The sequence below is a fragment of the Trichechus manatus genome, unplaced genomic scaffold (genome assembly GCF_000243295.1).
Source record: "Trichechus manatus latirostris isolate Lorelei unplaced genomic scaffold, TriManLat1.0 scaffold00016, whole genome shotgun sequence".
NCBI classification, from domain to species: domain Eukaryota; kingdom Metazoa; phylum Chordata; class Mammalia; order Sirenia; family Trichechidae; genus Trichechus; species Trichechus manatus.
Window position 1 is genome coordinate 26,083,033 of NW_004443952.1, and position 22,975 is coordinate 26,106,007.

The window sequence follows — 22,975 nt, forward strand, 5'->3', positions numbered from 1 at the left end:
GTGGCACCAAAAGAGATGGTTCAGGGTGTTTAAGGGTTCAGTGAACGGTCGAGCTGAAGTGTCAGGAGAAGGACGAGGATGGGGTCGGTCCAGAGGGTAGCAGCGGACCGGGAAGGTGGGGCTGAGGGGACAAGCGGGAAAGGCAGAGGCGACTCGAACCTGAAGGAAGAGGCGGGGGCGCACTGACTCGCTAGGTGGGCAGGCGGAGGATCTTCTCCTAAAGGGTCGTCTGGAACATGGAGCAGTGGGTCTCTGGGATCCGGCCAGGCTCGGAAGAGGCGCTCCTACCTGATTTCTCCCCTCAGTCTCGTCCTTCCATGCAGGCGATCGAGGAGGCGGTGTTGTCTCGAGCCCTCCAGAGGTCTCGCTGCCGCCGGGGTAGGCCGGCGCACCCCTTCTCTTCAGGCAGGTTGGTAATGCCCGGTCCCCCCGGCAACCGTGGCGCGGATGGTCCAGTCTGAGTTGTCCTCGTGCCGCCCCTCCGGAGCAGCGCGTTGGTTTGGTCTGCTGGTCCTGCGGGGCTCGCCCACTTCCCCCGCTCCCACAGCTTTGGGCACAGCCAGAGTGAAGCGCTGTGCTTTCCAGCGAAGGAACTGGAGAGGCTTCGGCCCTGGTCCCGCCTTCTGCAGCCCGCGCTCCGCCCCTGCGGGATGATGCCGGGTGACAGACCGCGCGGCTCGTGTTTGCTGGGAGCGAGAGAACCCTACTGGCCTTGAAGGCAGGTGCATTTGGGCTCCTAGCTTCGCCTAAAGCTGAGATTCTCAACCGTGGCTCCACAGTAGAACAGCTTGGGGAAGTTGAAACAAGACTCCCCCCCCAAAAAACAAAACAAAACAAAACCCTAAAGTCTGCCTCACCTGAGACCAATTGAATCAGAATCACTATCTAGAGGTTGGCTTTGGTATTTTTAAAAGTGTCCCCTGTATAGCCAGGATTAGGCAACTCTGGTAAAGCCCGGAATCCATGCGCCTCCGGCTCCTCACGGTAGGGGTGTGGAGAGGACACCGAGGCTGCCTATTGTCTTCTGATTCCTCTAGCCAAAGAGGTGGCACCTTCCTCTACAGCGCAAGGAAGGTGGGGGCAGGCGGTCAACCGGCAAATAGCTACTGGAAGCCCACTACGGAGAGTCAGTTCTAGGTTCCATGCTCGGTGAAAGAGAGACCGACCCTGTGCTCTAGGCGCTCACGGTCTTGTCGGGTCACAGTCAAGGAAGCAAATGTCATACTGTGTATGTAATGCATCCTCAGGCTTCATAGAAGTTGTGTGAGCTGAGTTTTGAAGGATGAGTGAAAGATGAAGGTAAGGGTATGTGTGTGGGGTGGAGGGGATCAGCACGTGCAAAAGAACAGCGGGACAAAATGGTATGATTGGGGTATGGGACGCAATGTGGAGAGCACAGGAGAGATGGTCAGGTGTTTGGTGATGAAGCTCCTCCTATGACATACTAAGGAGCTGGGACTCACTCTGTGAGCTGTGGAGAGACGTGGAAGGGCTTTAAGCAGGGGCGGGAATGGCAAAACCGTTTCAGTCTAGCGATTGCTACTCATAGTGGCTTTATAGGACAGAGTAGAACGGCCCCATAGGGTTTCCAAAAGCAGACTGCCACATCTTTCACCCGCAGAGCGTCTGGTGGGTTCAAACTGCCCATTGGTTAGCGGCCGAGCACTTAACCATGCGCAACCAGGGCTCCTTGTTGGGAATGGCCAAAAAACCCCAAACCAAACCCACTGCCGGTGAGGTTGATTCCGACCTACAGCAATCCTATAGAACAGAGTGAAGCCCTGGTGGCGTAGTGGTTAAGAGCTTGGTTGCTAACCAGAAGGTCACAGTTTGAATCCACCAGCTCGTCCTTGGAAACCTATGGGGCAGTTCTACTCTGTCCTATAAGTTCGCTATGAAACGACTCCACGACATCGGTTCTTTTTTTTTTTTTTTTGTAATACAACAGAGTAGAACTGCCCCATAGGGTTTCCAAGCTGTAAATCTTTAGGGAAGCAGACTGCCACATCGTTTTCCTGCAGAGTGGCTGGTGGGTTTGAATTATAAAATTCGTATTTGAATTTCAGGAGCAGGAAATTCAAATACTAATTTTATAAATAAAATTCTGGGGGCTGACAAGAGGATGAAGTGGAGAGGGCTAGGACTACCAGCAGGGGGACCGATGAAGAGCGACATGTTTGTACAGTGTGATCCCTCAGTTAAATGGTCCAGGGTGGGGACTTAACCCAAACTAGGCCGACGAGAACCCCTCTCTGAGAATTTGGAACTGGGAGAAAGAGAGCGACCGTTCTCCTCATGTTGGACTTACAACCAGAAGTGAGTGGCCATCTTCTACCTGCCACATGGCCTGAGTAGCAAAGAAAACCAGTTTGCTGAGAAAGAAAAATCAATCTGTTGCACAAAGAGGCCAAGTCTAGACACAAAGAGACTACTCCCTGGGTTCTTGGGGCCTTCCAGCAGCTGGTTCCACTTTTTACTGAGGCCCAGCTTCATTCCTGCCCTGGGTTTATAAGGCAGTCTTCTATGCATTCATATAGTCTCATTTTTGGCTTCAGAAAGTATGGATTACTCCTGTTGTGTTCAAGGATAATTTTCAAAAAATAAAATCATGAAATCTCACACAAATATAAAATAAACGTGTTTCAAAGATTTTATTAAACTCACTAAGTAATGAAGGAATCAGTAAAATATTAAAACCAGTTCAAGTGAGGATTTGACTTTAGGAATTTATATTTTCTATAGGCAAAATTCATTTGCATTGCCATAAACAGGAATTGTATGCATTGTTATAGAAACATTTTGAATTATTATCAGTATTCTACATGTTAACTTCTATCTCTAAAGAGTTGTAAAATAGCCTAGTCAAAGACATCAAAGACTCATACCTCTAATAGAATCAAATAATCCTGAGGGTCCTTTAGACAGCACCCAACATTCCATAGAAAGGAGACCCAAAATATCTTTTGCCCATTTAAAAGTCTTTCACAGTTTTTCTTGACCCTTGCAAATCAAAGCATATGTAAAAACACAGAGGCATGAAACAACAGGATGTATTAGAGAAATTGCACGTAGTTAACTATGGATGAAGTGTAGGGGAGGAAGACAGGTGAGATTATGAATGTTTAGGAGTTTGGATTTTATTCTGAAGGCTATGGGAACTATTATTGAAAGCAGAGAAGTGAATTGATCAGATTTTCACTTCAGAAAGTTCACTCTAGTAGAGTATGGATATTGAATTAGAGGAAGATAAATTAAGGAGACCAGTTAGGAGCTGCTGTGGTAATCATGGTGAGAAGCAAGAAGCGTTTGGATTAGGACAGTGGCAGAAGCACTAAATAAGAGGAGATGGATTTAAGAGAGATTTAGGGGATAGAATCTACAGGATTTAGTGATTAATTAAATGTGTGCATCTAGAACAGTGCACAGAAGGTGGTAGATGCTCAGTAAACATTTCTTGTATGTATGGATGAGAGAATGAACTTTCCAGAAGGACCTGGAAAGTTCTATCCAAATTGTGCTTTGAAGCAAACAGGTCTGAGGTAATAGCTCAAATGGTGCTAATTTCTAGATCTAATCAGCAAACTAAATCTGTGTGTGTAAAACCAGAACCTTAAAAGGTGGGATGTTGGGAGTGAGATATAATTTAGTTTGTCTCCCACTGTTTATTTAAACCCACTCCATAAGACTGTACTTCTGTGAACTTTCTGGTCATTTTTAGGCAGCAACCAGTACTCATCACTTTAAGTTTCATTTTCATAATTAGAGTGTCCAACTTTATCTATGAAACCAAATGGACAACAGTTACTCTAAAGCATGGATGAGAAGGTTGAGGGACAGGTGAGACTAAGTTTATCGGAATGGAACAACTAGAATGGAAAAAGTGAGAATTCTGATACAACTTGAAGAATGTAACCAATGTCATTGAACATTATGTATAGAAATTGTTGAATGGGAACCTGTTTTGCTGTGTGTACTTTCACCAAAAATACAATAAAATATTTTAAAAAATTAAATGCAAAAAACAAACCTCAAATTTTAAAATTAAGGTGATTCCCATCTGTCAGCTTGGCCCTATCCCAGGTGACAATGATCAGTGGGTAAACAGGGTAGGGCTTAGTAGATGTCTGTCTTTTCCCGCTTATTTCTCCTTCCCCAGCTTTCTAATCCTGCTTTCTCCAGGGCTTGAGCAAGGAAGGGGGTAGGGAAAAGAGAAGAAGAAATTTCTGACTTAACTAATACTGTCATGAATTAGTGTCAGTGTTTGGCAGGTATCTAAAGCTGAATCTTTCTCAAGAAGCCCTTTTGTAGGTTCTTTTCTTTAGAGATTTCCTCCCCATTGTTGGCAATATCTCTCCTATAGCTAGTTACTTTAATGTGGGCGAATCCATCTCCTCTAGTTCATCACTTATGACTCCTTTAGAAAATCTGTAGGCATTTTAAAAATCAACTTTATTGAGGTATAATTTATAGACAATAAAATGCATACATTTTAAGTGTACAGTTTGATGAGTTTTGACAAATGTATACACCATGTAACCACATCAAAAATCAAGATATAGAAAATCTACCTTGTGCTCCTTCATAGACAATCCCGCCCTCAGGCAACCTCCTATCTAATTAGAAATCCCTAGGCATTTGAGGGAGCCCTGGTGGCACAGTGGTTAAGTGCTTGGGCATTTGACAACATATCTTATGCCTTCTTCTGCTGCGGTCTCCTCAACCTTTCAGATGGTCTCTTTGACAAGATAAAGAAACTCCAGCTATGTCTTTTTCTTACATGGCCCCTATACGGTTTATGGGGGGCACCTATGCATCCCTTGCCTGGAAAAACTATGGAATCACAGGCTAATCTCACCACAGCCACCTCTTCTTGGTCTGCTTATAACAGATAGCTAATTGTTCTTCACTTTTTAGATTTTCCAGGTATGAGTCAGGCATCAATCTTCTGTGTCCCTGAAACACAGTAATTATATTAATCTCTATAAGTAGTTTCCTTAAAGCCCTTCTCTCAACTTGAAATAACTGGGAGTTGGAATGGGACTCAATGCCCACTAACAATTCTCTCCAAAGATCCCTTTATAATATGTGGATTTCTGGCCCTTTTCTCAAGGTGGGCAAGGGAGTTAAGAGTTGCAAACTTGTTTTTCATAACCCCTTTTTCACAAGTCGTGCATGGTCATGTCACACCTCACTTTGGAATGTGGCATCTAATGCCTTGTTCCCTCAGTGGACACTGAAGAGGCTGAGACTCACACCTCCCATTATGCATAAAAACCACCTGGAGAGGATGGTGATTATTCAGGAGCTTTGGGGGGCTATTACTGGTCCAAGCTGTATTTTACAAATGTTTCAGGTGGGAGACCATGAGTGACGACTATGTTTCATAAGAAGGCCCTAACGTATAACCGGAAATTAGAGACAGAAGGGTAAGATTCATTTTGAAAGGACAGGGTAAGAAATAAGTTTAGGAGAAATAAAAGGTAATAGATTGCATTCATTCACTCACTCACTCACTGAAAAACATTAATAATCTAACTGCCAGCACTCTGCTGGGTGATGGGAATACAAAAACGAGACAAAGGTCTTGCCTTCAAGGAAATGGCTCACTGCCTAGCAGAGAAGACAGGGAAGTAAACCACGATTAGAATGGGTGTGTGAGTGATAATGCATTCAGATCTTGGGAACTGAAAACGAGATAAGTACCAGGTACTCTAGTGCAAGAAGAGGAACCCAACTCAGAATGGGAGGTTGTGGTGTCAGTGAAGGCTCCCAGAGGAAGTGACACAAGCTGAGAAGAAGGGGAGATAGACATCAGCTAGGAAAAGGGAGGAGGGAAGGGAAGGGTACTCTCAGAACAGAGAGTATAAAGAGCCAAGGCTTCTGAAGAACCTTCAGGGAACTACAAATAGTTTGGTATGGCAGGAGTGCAGATGTGTGCATCATAGAGTGGTCAATAAAGCTGGAAAGGTGGGCAATACCAAGGTAGGGAAGCCATCATGAGCCACTAAAGGATTCTAAACTGGCAAATGACATGACCTGATTTGTATTTTGGAAAGTTATTCTCTGTGTGAATAATGAATTGGAAAGAAGCAGAACTGGAGGCAGGGAGACCAGAGAGGAGGATGTTGCCATAATCTAGGCAAAAAGCAATGAGAGCAGTGGCACTGCGGATGAATTGGAAGGGATAGATTTGAAGACACTTCTGAGACAGAGTCTATGGAACTTGGTAACTGAACGGATTAAGTGAGAACAATGAAAGAGAGGAGTCTAAAATGTTTCTGGCTTGAGCTATTAGATGGTGATGCTACTACTTATGGAAATAGATAGTACAGGCAGAGAAAGAGATATTGATATTCTTTCATTTGTTCATTCCTTCAACAGTCATTTATTTAAGGCCTGGGAATAGACAAGTAAATCAATGATTAGTATAATGCCCTATGATAAGTGTCATCGATAGAGGTGTATGAACAGGGGTGCAAATGAACAAACAGAACAGATATATAAATCACACTGAGGGATCAGGGAGGTTTCCTGGGAGAAGACAATGCTTGATATGAGTTTTTTTTTTTTTAACTGAAGTGACATTCACATAATATTAACCATTTTAAAGTGTACAATTCCCTGGCATTTAATACATTCACAATGTTTTGCAACCACACCTTAGTCTAGTTCCAACCTAATCTGAGTTTTGAAGGGTGACTAGGAGTTGGCTAGATGAAGAAGGGAGTTGGGGGGAAGGATTTTAGGATGTGAGAACAGCATGTTTGAGGACATGAAGATCAGTAATAGAAGGCTTGGGAAGCACCTAAAGCATGCTAACCTGGGGTCTGACATGATCAAATTTGCCTTCAGAAAGATTACTCTGGAAGCAGTGCCAGTGATACTTTAGAAAGAGGAGAACTCAGGAGATGAGTTGGAAGATTTTATGCAGTAATCCAGGTGAGAGGTGATGAAAGTCTGAACAAGGGCAATGGCAGTAATGGAGGGAACTGAAAACAAGAAAGAATAAGGATGCATAATTTACGTGACTTAATGACTGACTGGAAATTAAGCTAGAAGAAGTAGTACAGGATGATTCCTGTAGTTCTGCCTTGGGTGACTAGGATGATGGTGGTGGCATCTGGGGTGAAATTTGGGGAAAAGTGATTAGTACAGTTGGATGGGTTGAGTTTGAGTTTCCTGAGCTTCAGTATGTGAAGGGTCTCAGAATCTGTTCAGTATATGAATCTGGACCTTGGCAAAAAGATGTGGGCTAGAGATAGAGTTCAGAATCTTCTTTTGTTGGTAAATGAACTCATGAGTTTGGATGAAGTCAGTTTAGGAAAATGCACTGATAAGATGAGCAGAGAACCTAGCACTGAGCTTTAGGAATCAATTTTAAGGTGTGCTAAGAGGATAGAGCTATATGGTTAAAAAGAGATGGTCACACTGAGGCCAAGATGAGTCTAGCAGGAGGAGGCAGAAAAGTGGGATGGAGCTGAAAAAGGAGAGAAGAGGGCAGGGATATTGGTCTGATTTGAAGAGGTAGGATATTGGGGATCTGTGGGCCAATGATATTGCTCGGAGGATATTATTGTCACTGGGGCCCCAACAGATCAAACAAATCTCTTGACTCCAAAATAAACAATTTATTACTCCATAAACAATTTCCCAAGTACATATAATTTTTTTGTCAAAATAATTTTATGGGGTGAAGATAAATGCTCACCAATTATGGCTTATGTCCCCTCAAGAAAAGATTTTAAAACCCCTTACAGTCTTCCCCTCCCAGTTTTGAGGCCTGAACAGATGTTAGTTCTTGGGTCAAAGAGGTCAAAGAGAAGGGAAGAAGGCAAAACCTTCAGCTGTCCTGTCCTGGCAGGAATCACCTCCTTTTTTTTTGGTCCAGAAAGTCTCCTTCAGCTTCTTAAGACCAACTCTTCATAGCTGCCTTCTCCTTTTGCTACCTAGGGCTGGCAAAAGACTCACCCCAAATCCCCAGATAAGCCTGAGAAGGGTACCTGGGTGGCAGTATGGTTGGCTGGGGCCCTGGGAGGACTATGGTTGCCCTGGCTTTGGGAGATAGGGCCGAAAGTAAGCTTCTTAGGTCCTATCTTCTTTTTCTTTCTCAACCTTCTCCCTCTTCACCCTCTACTTCCATATTTGCTTATCTGGATTAAAACTGGGAAGGGTTGATGGAAGGGAGCCCTGACATTTTTTCTTGAAATGCTGAAACTCTGGCAGATATCTAGGGGCTTTCTCTTTACCTTTCCTTTCCTTACTTCTGAGGAATGAAGAGGCTGAGCCCCTGCAGCAAAAGTGGAGGAGCAGGTTTATGCTGCTTCCCCGGGGACTCTAATGCCTCCTTACTAAGTTGCATGAAACAAGGGAGGAAGAGCAATGACTGACTCCTTTGGAGTTTCCCTAAGGGCCTCTATTTTTTAAGCGAAGTGCTGCTTTTCTTGGGTAACTCGAACTTCATGGTCTTGCCGGAGGTGATGAGGGCCCCAAAGCCCTGCTTGTGGGAGAACGCGTAGGCAGAACGTCGTCGATAGTGTATGTGTTTCATTTTGGCCTGGGCTGGGGGTGGCAGTGGATGTTTCATGCATTCACGAATTCTGGATAAAGCCTACAGCCAGAGCAGGGGGACAGGGTTTTCATTTACAGAGGCAAAGGCAAAGAGGGTCATGAATCATATATGGTTAGATACTCTGTTCCTCTTACCTTGTCCACGCTGATGGGCCAGAACAGTGGTTTGAGAAATTGGTACCCAATCACAGGCAACACACAGAGGGCCACAGTGAGGGTAACATTCAGCCACACCTGCGGCTGGTTTAGAGTGTTCCTGGCCACTCCTGAAAACAATTAGCCAGAAGGAGAAAGGCCGAAACAGAGTGGGAGTAGGGTGAGGTGATGGGGGGGCGGGGAGGGAAGGAGGTGGAGCCAGGGGTAGGGGTACCAGCTAGAACTTAAATACCATTCTGGTCCAAAGAAAAAAGTTATTGATTTGGAGATAATCTAGTCTCCTGAGACATAATATAAATGCACAAGAATTACGGTTGGGTGCTTTTCAGAGCCAAAGTCATGTGAATTTAGGTGCCTCTGTCTCCCTCTAAAGGCAGGGTTGGGGGGTGGGGGCAGGTTATGGGGGAATCCTACAGCACTGGCCTGGACATAAAAATGAGACGGAAGGCTTTGGAGGAGAAAAATGAATTAGTGGCCTGGCAAAAGTTAGGAGCCAGCTACATCTATATCTCTACTCCGTCTGCATTTTGTCCTCAGATTTTGTCCTCAGAAGAGAGATGGGAGAGAGGGAAATTAATATGGGAGACAATAGGCAGTATGCCACAGTGTAAAAGACATTGGACTGAGAGTCAGGACACCTAGATTTGAGTCATTTAATTTTGAAAAATCTGTCTTCAGTCTCTAGACTGGTGCTAATAATTCTAGTTCTGCCTACATCATAGGATGCTGTAAAGATCAAATTAGGTAAGAAATCTGAAAATATCTTGTAAATACTAATAAGGTAAAATATTCCCCCTAGCTAGATTTTTGAGTCCTTTTAATCCAGAGGCTGTGTCTTATTCATATCTTTATCTACGGAGCCTAAAAAATAATCAAACCCGTTGCCATCGAGTTGATTCCGACTCATAGTGACCCTATAGGACAGAGTAGAACTGCCCCATAGAGTTTCCAAGGAGTGCCTGGTGGATTCAGACTGCCAGCCTTTTGTTTAGCAGCCGTAACACTTAACCACTATGTCACCAGGGTTTCCCTACAGAGCCTAGCACATAGTAATAGCTGCTCAATAAACATTAAACAGATACACTTGGTTAAAAAATCCCCTCCTACCCCTCTTGCCTCCCGCATATACCCCCACTGGGCAGGGCCTTACCTAGGAATTGGAAGACGTTGGGGAACATTAGGCACAGGCCATCACTATATAGGAAGTATATGATGAAGAAGTAGAAGCCCAGGCTACCCCAGATGAAGAAGTGGTTTATGAGTGTCCAGTAGGTTGTCTCCAGGGCAATCTGAAAATTATCCTCTTATGTACGGTACTCTGTGTCCTGGGACCTAGCAGCCACCTCCTTTTTCCTCTTCTACAATGCAGGATGCTCCCTTCTCACCCTCCTTCCCTTTCTCCCTCTCTCCCACCAGGCTTCTCACCCAGTCCCCTTACCCCATCCCCACTAGTCACACCTGCATTGTGACCACGCAGAGCAAGGAGGTCTGCACCATCATGGAGAAGGACTGGTAGTCAGAGATTTCCGTCCCATCATTGCGCACTGAATTGTAAATGGTCTCCATGGGGACAAAGAACAGCACGAGGGAACTGTAGATCCCATGCATTAAACACTTCACAAATTCCTTCTTGTTGAAATAGAAGTTGTCCTGGCCTGGCTCATACAGCTCTGGGAAACGTAGGCTCCATGTTTCATTCACATCCTGGAAATACCAGAGGTAAGGAGGATGGCTCAGGGTTTCTCCATAGAAGGTCCCATCTCCACCACAGGAGACACTTTTTCCCTCAATGAGTCCTAGATTGTCTGCTGCCAGCTCCCTGGGAACCTCATGGATTGCTTGAGAAGTAGAACCACCAGAACAGAGCAGAGACCACAAACCCTTCCTGAAATCCTACTCTTTAGGCAAGGACCTAGGCAGTTGAAGAAAACTAGGAGAGGGTAAAAATGGTGGGAGGATTTGGACTCAGTAAGGATTGGGGAGTTAAGTAAGAAGGGCGCAATTAGGATTTGGGTAGCTGGAAGGGAAGGAAGACTGGAGCTTGGGATGTAGCAGGCATCTGGGACATGAGTTTCCAGGTTTAGGTGTTCCTTTAGTTGAATCTTCTTTGTGTCAAAAGTCAGGAGTGAGGGGGAGCCAGTAGGGACCAGTTTGTCCCTTGTAAGTATCCATGTTCTGTGATTTTCCTTCTATTTCCATATTGGTGAACTCAAGTGGGAGAATTCTTTGTGTGGGTAACATTGGATCATCTTTATCTCTTAAGTCTGAAACTTCAGATAACAAAGCTTGAGGCTTGGCTTCAGAGACTGTAGATCCCTAGAATTAGACCACTGAGGCTGGATAGTACTGTTGAGTGACATAACCCTTCCCTCTTGGCAGCTCGGAGGTTGGCAGCTACTTTATGGAGAATTTTCTTCAGAGTCACTACCCTGATGGAGACCGGGAACCCTGTTCCCATGATGTTTTCTTTTAGCTACTTTATTCCTCTTTAGAGGCTCTTTTTCTACTCCATGTGCCCAGGATGGGAAGCAGGGGTAGAAGAGGAGTGAGAAGTGGGGCGCCAGGACCCTCAACACCCAGGGGAATTTCTAGTAGGGATGGATGGTATCACCTATGCTGGCTCCCTATGACTCACAGTATCATAGCCACACTCCCATGCTTTCCCTTCAAGACCTCTCACCTAGGCCTCCCTGCACTGGTTTATCTCATCCTCAGTATTTCTAGGTTGGTCTCTCCTTCCTTGAAGGCCCTTGCTCAGTCCAGCCTCAATAACTCTCTGTCCTTTCAATACTTTCGTACACACTCAATTTACCACGTAGTACAATTTCCATATTCCTGTCTACAAGGATAAAACTGACATGGGAAAACTTGGGACATGGGATTTAGAAAACTGATGATTATTCTCTATGGAAAAGGATTCTTTATTCTATAATACCCATCTAGAGTGATGAGCTCTCTTCCCTGCTCTAGAAATTATTCCATTTACACTTGACTTTGTAGACCTCAGCTCTTGCAGAACTTCTCACTTTTGGGAATACTCCTCAAGGGCCTAGGGGCTTCAGCATTAACTGAGATGCTTTCCCGCAGTCTTACCTGATCAAACAGACTCAGGCCCAGAACAGGGAGAGAGGTGTAGACCAGGTTGTAGAAGGTGATGAACCAGTTATCATAAACTGTCTGGAAGGACACCAAGGAGATTTCTTAGGCTCCTCTCTCCTCCCAATCCCTAGCTCCACCTCCCAGGCCCAAGACAGCACCATCCTCCCACTACCACTACCACACTAACCTAGAGCGGCATTTTGATTTCAGAAACTTGACTCAGAAGGTTGACCCCCAGGCTGGGGCAAGGCCACATCAAGCCTACAAGGTTGATCTGGACCAACCCTACCATGACCTGCCTTGACCCTCCCTGCACAGAAAGGACCCCGAGTACCTGCTAGGGAATACTGGCTGTACTCCTACACTCCCAGGCATGTAAGCCTCTGGGCTCTTTTATCTCTCTGGCATACAGTAGTTTCTGTAGTACTGGATACCTCCTGATGTTGGCAAGGAGAATAGACCCTTCCCCAACTGGGTGCTCCATCCTGGAGCCTTGAGCGGTCCCCTTTCCTTACCAGCCACAAGAGATAAGTAGCCACATACACACACATGCACCCCCAACGAACCAGACTTGCTTCTCTAGGTGCTGGGGGTATATAAGTCTTCTACTGTCTCCTGACTGGTTTGTTTTCCCTGGAGCCCACGGCAACAAGGATAGTAGGGATCTCCCAAGATAATTGTCCCTGACGTTGCTTCTCTTGGGAATCCTTGAGAGACTCCTGAACTCTTCTCATGGGAAAAAGGACTCCTCTTAGAACATCAAAATTCAGGTGTACCCTTCCCCCACTATGGTGGGACAGATTTCATATTCAAATGTGGAATTAATTCATCAGAGCAAGAACTGTGTGTGGGGGCAGTGGGGATGGGGAATAAGTAGTAAAAGGAAGCTGTGTTTCCAAATATGATTACAGATGAACACCATAACTGGCCTGTCTGGCATGGTCCAGAGGCTCCTTGAGGCTTAGCCTGTCCCTTAAAGATTACTTGGGATGCTAAGAAAACTCCCAGATCTAAGAATTTCCCCACATAAGTTTGGAAGCTCTAGGTCTCAATGTCAGGGGAAAAGGTGAAAATAGCCAATGGGAGAGTTCTAAGATAAGGGTCATAGTCAAGACAGAGCCAGGCCAGGAAAGTTAGGATTTGGAAATCTAAGGTTAGTATAGGGGTGGGAGATGGGATCAGCATGGAAAGGAACTTGATGGGTGGATGGCAGCACATCATATGTTGGTCTCTAGAGGAGAAAAGGGTCTGAGCTGGCTGAAGTGGTAGATGGCTAGAGAAGACCCAGTTGAAAAGAGTGGGGATTGTCACCTGGCCTCCTACCTGCGCAGAGAAACCGCTGAAGAAGGCATACCAGAAGTGCACCAGGGTGAAGGCAAAGTTTTTGTAAAAGAAGTAGCTGAGAAACTTGCACATGCGATTATAGGACCAGCGACCATGGACCAAGAGCAGACGCTGGAGATAGTGGAACTGGGAAAAGGTGAAGTCACTGCTGAGCATGGCCTGCATCCCCTCCTGGCCGCTGATTCCAACCCCAACATGGGCAGCTGCAACGAAACCCCAGAAGCTTCTCAGCCACAGAGCTCATTTGTTGGGCTCCCAGCCTAGAGGGAAGGCTGAGATCATGTTATACAAACCACTTATTTATAGTTGGAAAATACTGTTAGGCCCAGCTCAAAATGGCACTTACTTGGTGGGGGCTTTTCTCCTTAGTGGACTGTCCCTCCCCTGCAAGTCAGAAAATAACTCCTTCATTTGTACTTTGGTTTGGATGCTGCCACTCAAGAACGCCTGGCCAGGCTAGGACTAGAAGGCTGTCCTAGATTGTCTTTGCCCCTACTCCAGCCATCTGGGCTCTTCCCTACTGTCCAGATGCTGAGTTAACATTTTATTGTTTTCTCTGGAAGCCAGTTAAATCAATTAAAGATGCAGGATGGATGTTAGTCTAATAAAGTATTTAATTACCTGAGTTTATCTAAGGGGCTGACATCTAACTGTTGGGAGGAGTATGTGATATACATACTTTGTTAGTGAGAAACAAATTCTTCAGGAGGCCTATGGTGACTTTTTTCTGGGTAAAGCAAGGATCACACTTGATGGGAGATAAGACTGAAGTTTCTAAAAGCTTTAATTAGTTTTTTGTAATGAAGGCCAGATTCACTGATCTTCTGGTATATACTTATTACACTGCTTAATGGGATAACTGAAACCTCTAAGGGCCTAAAAAACAGAAATTCTAGAAACTGGGGAAGAGAGCAAGACCACTTCTCAATATTGAAGCTGAAGCTGGAATAACGGCCAGTGCTTCCTGTGTGGGAAGAGAGGTTGGACTAGAGGATGGCTAGATTTTGTCCACATCTCACAGAACCACAAGTTACTGGAGGCTACCACATTCAGCTGAAATGTAGACTGGTAACTTTCAGCCATTTGCCTCTATTGGTTTGAAGCTATCAGTAAGTCCCCTGCTCTCCTCCAGCCAGCAGAACCCCGGCAAGCCCTTGGGAACACTGCCTCAGGGAGGAAAAGATCCCTGCCTTGGGCCTTACAGATAATTCCCTGGCTGGGCAGTTCTGTCTTCTTCCTAACATTGCTCAGGCCTACAGTCTTCAGAAAGGAAATAGACTACGATTCCTGCCCAGGGATTCTTTCTGTGGGATTTGGTGCCATCTCAGAAAGATGGTATGGTAGTTGCACAGCCTGTTGTTCAGTGAATGTATACATGTTTTCTTTCACAGCTGTATCTGTGTGTATGACTGTAAATGCATGAATCGGAATGTGTGTGGAAGCCTGTGGATATGGGATGATGTATGCATATGCAAGTAAGTCTGAGTGCAGGTATAGGGGAGCATGAATGTAGCTGCATAACAGTATAAATGTATAACACATTTGATATGCAGGAGTGTGAGCCAGCAGCACAGTGCCACCCCAATCAGTTTTGCCTATGAAGGAAGGGGTCAGCTTATGGCTGGAGGCTCCTCTCCCATCCCCTCACATGCCTTTGATCATGCCGACGTCATTGGCCCCATCCCCGATGGCCAGTGTCACCACCTTCTTGTACTTCTTTACCAGGTTTACCACCTGGGCCTTCTGAAGAGGTGTCATCCGGCAGCAGATCACCCCCTTGCACATACACGCAGTTCGCAGCAGTTCCAGCTCCAGGTTCCCTTCTAGAGCATAGGCCTGCAGCACCAGGACATACTCATTCTTCAGGCTGCCCAAAAAGACCCTCAGGGCAGGACATTCCCAAGACCTTCCCCTCCCCTCTATACTCTCCTGCCCTTCATAGGACGGGCATAGCTGTGCCTAAGGCTTTCCACCCTCAAATGAGGACAAGCCCCCCATATTGGGTCTGGGCATCCTCACATGTGACTCAACCTCCAGTGGGAAACCGCTCAGGGCCCCTCACTAGGTCAAATCAGTTGACTGGCTATGAGGGCAAGTGACTTCTTGGAGGATCTGGTTATGCTCATTTCCTCCCTTCCCATAAGTGATAGGCCACCATAATTAGTGAATAATTTGGATAAGAAAGGAAAATGCCCTTGGCTTCTCTTTTCTCATTTACTTCTGTCTATAGAAGCATGGGGAAAGGTGTCCATTGCACAAGGGCTCCTGAAGTGGGGAGGAATAGGGTGACTCATGGAACAGGGAAGGGGTCCTGTAATTTCCCTAAAGTAGGTTGGACCTAGGAAGAAGGTTTCTCGCAAGAAGAGAACAGAGTTGCAGCTCTGTGTTGCCCACCAAACTGCAGCCATTGATGACCAAGCCATAGCTGCCGCTGGGCTCCTCCTCAGGTATTCTGAAGGGCTTTTTGGGCTTCATAGTGAGAGAAGTGTTTACTGGATCTGTTTCTAGTAAAGACTCAGGCTTCATCTGGTTCCTTGCTGCCCTGAAAACCAAAAGTAGTTGGTCAGAGTCTGATCTGAAACTCTAGAGCTTAGGAAAGAAAATGTACTCCAAACTGACAGAGGGCAAGGTGGGTATAGGGCCTCAGTAAAGCAGCAGCCAGGAGCTCAGACTTGACTGCCTCCTGAGACTTGCCACTTCCTTGGGTCCCTGACCATCTACACACAGTACTTTCCATCCCCCACACTCCAACTTCTTTAGCTCTAATGCTTCTTTACAGAATTCTCTCAAATATTTTGGGTTTCTTGTTTTCTTCTCCATTTCTTCTTTGTTCCTTCTGGTACTGTGGGGGCCACACTGGGTGAAGAGATGGGTGGGAAATCTTGGGTCCCGTGATTGGCTACGGCAGCTCTCCCATCTGTACCTGAGTTCTTTGTGAACAGTCTTATCATCCCTGCCCTCCACGATGAATACCCCATCCATTTCTTCACTGAATATGTTAGAGGAGTAGGCAATATTCACAGCAGTCTCTGCAGGGAAAGTGCAACACAGGTCTCACTTTGGCTGGGGCTATATATTGAGGCAGGGTCTTCATAGTATACAGGTTCATAGACTCTAACAGTGGGGTCTAGAGGCCATTTGTCTAGATTTTCCACATATGCAGTCAAAGAGTAGTTTTCTCTGGTCAGTGGAGACAATATTCAAACATCTGCAGATGACTGTCTACTGGGTATAGACTTGTGAGTTATTTATCAATAACTAGGATCGTTCTGGCTAAGCCTTCTCTACAAAGCCTTTGCATATTTCTTAAAGGAACTCCAGCCTGTATTTACTTCTCCAGGCACTCAGGATATATTTCCTTAACAGCACTGTGCCCATCTCTATGCTAGATTTTATGGGGGACTGAGACAAGTTTGGGTTGTAGTGCTTCCTTTATATCAAGAAATCTAGAGTTTGAAATGAATTCGTATTAATAAAAAAATTAAGTCCTGAACCCTGGCTGTGAATGGTATTAGAATTCAGAGGAAAGATTGCAATGGTCACAGAAACTTTCTTGGAGGAAGGCTTTGAAGGATGACTAAGACTTGTTTAGGTGGAAGAAGAAAGCATTTCAAATGGGGAAACAACATGAACAGAGGCCCTACAGTAGGACATACTGAATATAACGGTCACATTAAGATGGAGATAAGAATGTGTAGGCAGCAACAGATTATCACAGTCTTGAAGGCCAGACAGGGAGTCTGACCTTTACAATGTGGAGTCACCGTAGATCACTAAGCAGGAGAGTAACATCATGAAAATAGTATCTTTTAGGAAAATATAAATAGTGATAGTTGTGTAGGCTGTGCTAAAATCAATAAGGGCAAGAGACAGAGACATCAGTTCAGAAGTTTTTGCAAAAGTACAGCCAAGAGGAGATGAAGGCTGAACTAAGATGGCAGGATGTGGTGAGAGAATTCATCTTTGGGACAACAGAAAGGTTATAGTCAGAGAAAACTCTAAAGTGTTTAGCTTATGAGTTCTTAGATGACAGGGATCATGTCTGATTTATTCATCTTTGTGTCCTCAATGCCTAACACAGTGTCATGGATTGAATTATGTCCCCCAAAAAATGTGTGTATCAATTTGGCTGGGCCATAATTCCTGGTATTGTGTGATTTCCCTATATGTTATAAATCCTGCCTCTATGATGTTAATGAGGGAGGATGAGCGGCGTAAGGCAGGACTCAATCTACAAGACTGGATTGTGTCCTGAGGCAATCTCTTGAGATATAAAAGAGAGAAGTGAGCAGAGAGACAGGGGGACCTCATACCATCAAGAAAGCAGTGCCGGGAGCAGAGCACATGCTTGGGACCCGGGGTGCCTGCATGGAGAATCTCCTAGTCCGGGAGAACACTGATGAGAAGAAGGCCGACAGAGAGAAAGCCTTCCCCTGGAGCTGATGCCCTGAATTTGGACTTTTACCTACTTTACTGTGAATAAATTTCTCTTTTTAAAGCCATCCACTTGTGGTATTTCTGTTATAGCAGCAATAGATAACTAAGACACACAGCATCTGGCATAAAGTATTTGCTCAACAAAGTGTATACAAGACCGAGAATGAAGGTGTCCTGTAAGGACTTGTTGACCTGAGTTACAAAATATTTGTCAAGAAATGGCTAAGGTGTGCAGGGAAGAGGATTCTCAGGCTAGGAGCTCCTCTTTACCTTGCTTATCTCCAGTTAAAACCCACACTTTAATTCTGGCTTTGTTCAGGGTGATGATTGTCTCAGGTACTCCATCTTGCAGCTTGTCTTCTATGGCTGTGGCCCCTAACAGCTTCAAACAAAGATACCAGGTGAGTGAGGAAAAGGGAGAGAGTCACAGCAGTTAATGCCACCCAGCAACTGAACTGGCACCAGCATCCCCTTTAATAAGCTGACTCTGTCCTGATATAAGGACTCCAGTGATAAAAAACTCAGCACAATCTACCTCTCAATACACGCAGCTTTTCAACCATACACTGAAATCAAATTTAGAAACAGAATACTAGGACCAGAGAGTGGAAAGGGGCTTGTTCAAGTCATGCATGAAGCTGTGTGCCACTTCTAAACTTTATAAGTCTGTTTCTCAACACACCTTCACTTCAACACTCCCTTGCTTCACAGCACACTTCCTGACTTGGGTCTCCGAAAGTAGTGGGCCCCAGACAAGGGATCCCTGTATCCTATTCCAGTTGTTTCTTCAACCCCACAACGGCTTGGGTATACTTTATTCATTTATACCCACTGGGGCCCTCTAAGGTTTTCAATGCCTTTTCCTACACTAAATTAAAAGCATCTTGGGCCAACATCACACCTCTCTATAGTACCCTGATGGTGCCAACCACAGGGATGGGCACCACGACTGAAAGACTGAAGAACTGACAGACAAACCAGATTTCTGCTAGGCCTCTACAAGGAAAGTCTAGAAATACAGCACAAACTGACTATGGGAGGAGGTTTGTAACCTTTGGGATCTCCAAATTTTCCCACTTGCTATTAGTAATTTCTCTTTTTATAGCAGAGCCAGCTTGGATCAGTTTGGTCAAAAACACTCGGGTCATCCTTAACTTCTCTTTCTCTCATACCTTATAATCCAATCCATCAGCAAATTATGTTGGGTCTACCTTTTTAAAATAAATAGACTCTAACCATTCCTCACCACCTTCACTATAGACCCAGGCTGGCTCTGGACCAAGCCATCATCATCTCTCACCTGTACCATTCCAATAACCTTCTAATTGGTCTCCCTGGGTCTTCCATTACAGCCAGTATAATCTCAAAATTACATCCAGTGCATTTTTCATTATTTATTGATTTTGAAGATCCAGGATATCCTGAATCAGCTTGGATTCCAGCATCCAGCCTCTAGTGCAAAGTTTTGGTGCTAAGCCACTCTCAGAGCCCTTGCTGAGCCTGCTGGTTGCCATCCCCATCCCCACCCTCAGTCTGTTCCTGGCTTCCTCACACTAACCATCAAGTCCTTTTCGATTTCTTCATAGACATTTGATAACTTATCTTCCCGATTCTCCAAAGACAGACAGGCTTCAGAATGCTTCTTGCTCCAGTCCTGGAAGACTGCATCGTCCAACTCTCGGTAGGCCACCATGAGTGTGCGAAGGCCTTCACTGGCAAACTCCTGGAAGACATGTGTGTGCTCTTTGTAGGCCTGGGCTGAGTTAAGGCTGAGTTAAAGGAGTGGCAAACTGACCCCTCAGCCCACATCTACCATGGGACTAGTTCCTAGCCTAAGCAAAAAGCAACTGTTGAGCTTTCTCAGCAAAATGTCCCAAGGATGGGAACAGCATAGCTGAGGATAGAGTTGGAGAGTACCTAGACTGAAGGTTCTAAGTTCTAGCTAGAGTTAGGTAATTGCTATAGGACCCTAGGAAAAAGCAAGTTTTCTAAGTTTCTTTCCTTTAAAACTGGGATAGTAATTCACTCTCTACAGAGAGCAGAATGATGGCTATGGTATGACCATGAAGAGAATAATAAAGTAAAAAGGAGTTGTCATTAACAGTAATCCAAGGTGTTACTATTTTTTACAAGCATACATTCATTGTATTTTCCTCTCTCCCTTCCTTCTTTTGTCAAGTATTCAATGGACACCTCACCCAGCACATACTTGTACATCTGTCTATAGCTGGTTGACTCAGTTCATTAGCCACAGCTGGCCGTGCTAATGAGGCCACGGTTCAAACACTGTCTGAGTTAGCATCTTTTGCTCCTTGGCCACTGATATAGCCTAACTAACTATAGCTAGCCATCTTGCAGAAGTATACCCTTGTTCATAAGGAAGGTGGAGTGAGAGTGTGGATGGTTTAGGGCACAATATATATGCAACTGATGGTGGTATGGAAACAATTTTGTATATTGAAAACTGCACATGAATACAGTTTTACATGATCATTGCTATAATGAGCTGCAAAATAATTCACTTTGTCATTATAAGAGCAAAGAGAAATACAAGTTATCATCCTGATATTTTGCTCTTAGTTTCCTGTGTAACTCTTGAGTGTTTGACTTTAGCTGTCAGGTGAAATTAACACAAGGCAATATACAGTACCCTATACTGTTGGCAACCTAAGCTATGAAAAAGAAGACCAAGAGTAGATCTCAGGAGACTTCTCAAGAAGGAAGTGATAGTGGCAGAAACTGGTTTGTAAAGGATTCTGATAAGAGAATTTGACAAGCTTAACCATACCCTTACAGATTCACTCATTCATCCGACAAATAATTTAGCAGCATCAGTTAATGTAACGTCTTATCCCTTACTTGTGAGTTTTCTTTTAGAGCCGGGGTGGGCAGACTAGAGCCTGTGGGCCAAATCTTGCTTGCCACCTGTTTTTGTATGACCTGTTTGCTGATCCCTGTCTTAAAGGCCTGGATTGTGCTTCTACATGAGTGGGTTGCTGAGCTTGACTCTTATAGGTTTGTCATCAGTGGTTAACAGATTGGAGTGTACACAGGACCTACCATAAGTGTCTGTTAAAGTTGGTAGCAGGAAGCAGGTCAAAAGATCTGAAACAGTTTTATGACCCTCTCTGAAGCCAGTCTGTGGAAACACTCTCTAAGAAGATACCCTAATTCATGTGTTCTGAATGGTTAAAAGATAAGAGAAGTTTTCAGATTAGCTCATAAAATACTGCAGCTTCTGGGAACCAGTATAAGACTAAGAGCTGTTCCACATTGGACTCTTCTCTGACTTCTGTTTTTTTTTTTTTAATTGAGATATAATTCACACACCATAAATCCGCCCCTTTAAAATGTAGAATTCAGTGTTTTTTTTTTTTTTAGTATATTCACAAAATTGTGCACCTATCACTACTATCTAATTACAGAACATCTTCATTACTCCAAAAAGAAATCCTGTACCCATTAGCAGTCATTCCCTATTCCCTCGTCCCCAGGCTCTGGTAACCACTAATCTAGTTTCTGTATCTATAGATTTGCCTATTCTGGACATTTCATATAAATGGAATCATACAATATGTGGCCTTTTGTGACTGGCTTCTTTCACTTAGCATGACATTTTCAAGGTTCATCCATGTTGTAGCATGTATCAAGTACTTCATTTCTTTTTTTTCCAAATAATATTCCATTGTATGGCTATACAATACTTTGTTTATCCATTCATTTGTTGATAGACATTTGGATTGTTTCCACTTTTTGGCTATTATGAATAATGTTGCTATAAACATTTAGCGGGCATAGGTTAGCAATTCTCTTGGGTACATACCTGAAAGTGGAACTGCCTGGTCACATGGTAACCCTACAGAACCCTGGTGGCCCAGTGGTTAAAGCAACTGACTGCTAACCAAAAGGCTGGTGGTTTGAAATCACCAGCAGCTCCGCAAGAGAAAGATGGGGCAGTCTGCTTCCGTAGAGATTTACAGAAACCCTATGAACCTTGGAAACCCTATAAGGTCACTATGAGTCGGAATTGACTCAACGGCAGTAGGTTTTGGTTTAAGGTATGGTAACTCTATGTTTAACATTTTGAGAAACTGCCAGACTTTTTTCCAAAGTGGCTGCACCATTTTATATTCCCTCCAGCAGTATATGAGGGGTTCGAATCTCTCTTCATCCTGTCAACACTTATTATTGTGTGACATCTTTTTGATTATAAATCATCCTAGTGAGTGTAAAGTGGTATCTCATTGTGGTTTTGATTTGCATTTCCCTAATGACTAATGATGGTGAGCATCTTTTCATGTACCTGTTGGCCACTTGCTCTCTGACTTCTGATTATGTGTTAATGTAGGGTCAAGCCAAAATGGCCTAATAAAATTACATTCTCTCCCATCTATTTCCTTTATGAAATCTTTTTTTTGTGATCTGCCTCCTACCTCTTCCTGATCCTCCAACCCTTTGTATATCCAGGTTTATGGCTAGAAACACCAGAGAGTATGGATCTGTTTCCACTTTAGTGCCAGCTGGCTGGAGTCACTCTCTTTCTGATACAGCCTAAGTCCTAGAGGGTGGAAGAAAGGTATGGTAGGGAGGGGAGAAGTGCCCTTGGGGATTCTAATCCTGATGACAGCATAGGGAGGTATCAAATAGCCCCGTACTCCATACCCTAAAAGCAGTCTGTTCTCATCATGGCTGGTAGAGTGTAGCCTCTCACATCAGCAAGCCCCATTCTGAAGCAAATTCTAGGTGTGACTTAGATCTCCTGACCCAGGAATCATACAGAGAACTATTTTGATTGTAGGAAGTGTTCCCACAGACATAATCCTCATCATTCCTCTGGAGTCCTGTTGCATTCAAAACTCTTTGACACAGAAGTTGGCAAGGTGGTCAGTGAGGATCCCACAGAATAAGGTAGTTTTTATTCTTCCACCAGTTAAAGAGGTACAGATACCAATTTACACCTATACAGAAACACATGACAGAGACACACATGTGGACGCACCCCCAGATACACAGGACTACCCACAGTCTCCCTCCCCTGCAGCTCAAAACACTCACATCTATTCACTAGCTAGATAGTAGACAAGAATTATCTTAGGTGAAGGGAAGGACAATACCCACTACAGGAGAAGTCAGCACAACTGGACTAAACCAAAGCTAAGACATTTCCTGAATACAACCAAATACTTCGAGGTACAGGGTAGCAGGGGCGGGGGTCTGGGGACCATGGTTTCAGGGGACATCTAGGTCAATTGGCAAAACAAAGTTTATTAAGAAAATGTTCTGCATCTCACTTTGGTGAGTGGTGTCTAGGGTCTTAAAAGCTAGCGAGTGGCCATCTGAAATGCATCAATTGGTCCCAACCCACCTGGAG

General features: G+C 44.5%; 1 protein-coding gene across 1 annotated transcript in view; it reads right to left on the reverse strand.

Moving 5' to 3' along the window:
* Positions 1-8,413: 8,413 nt before the first annotated feature.
* The window catches only part of LOC101358127 (phospholipid-transporting ATPase FetA-like), a 56,374-nt gene continuing 41,812 nt past the window's right edge, over positions 8,414-22,975 (reverse strand). Inside the window, exons 17-27 of the mRNA XM_023727336.1 lie at positions 19,163-19,327; positions 17,875-17,986; positions 16,091-16,196; positions 15,562-15,709; positions 14,820-15,003; positions 13,147-13,370; positions 11,818-11,901; positions 10,183-10,428; positions 9,875-10,013; positions 8,704-8,834; positions 8,414-8,608 (exon numbers count right to left, since the gene is read on the reverse strand). Of these exons, the coding sequence (XP_023583104.1) occupies positions 8,414-8,608; positions 8,704-8,834; positions 9,875-10,013; positions 10,183-10,428; positions 11,818-11,901; positions 13,147-13,370; positions 14,820-15,003; positions 15,562-15,709; positions 16,091-16,196; positions 17,875-17,986; positions 19,163-19,327 (1,734 nt within the window). The remainder of the gene's footprint in view (positions 8,609-8,703; positions 8,835-9,874; positions 10,014-10,182; positions 10,429-11,817; positions 11,902-13,146; positions 13,371-14,819; positions 15,004-15,561; positions 15,710-16,090; positions 16,197-17,874; positions 17,987-19,162; positions 19,328-22,975) is intronic.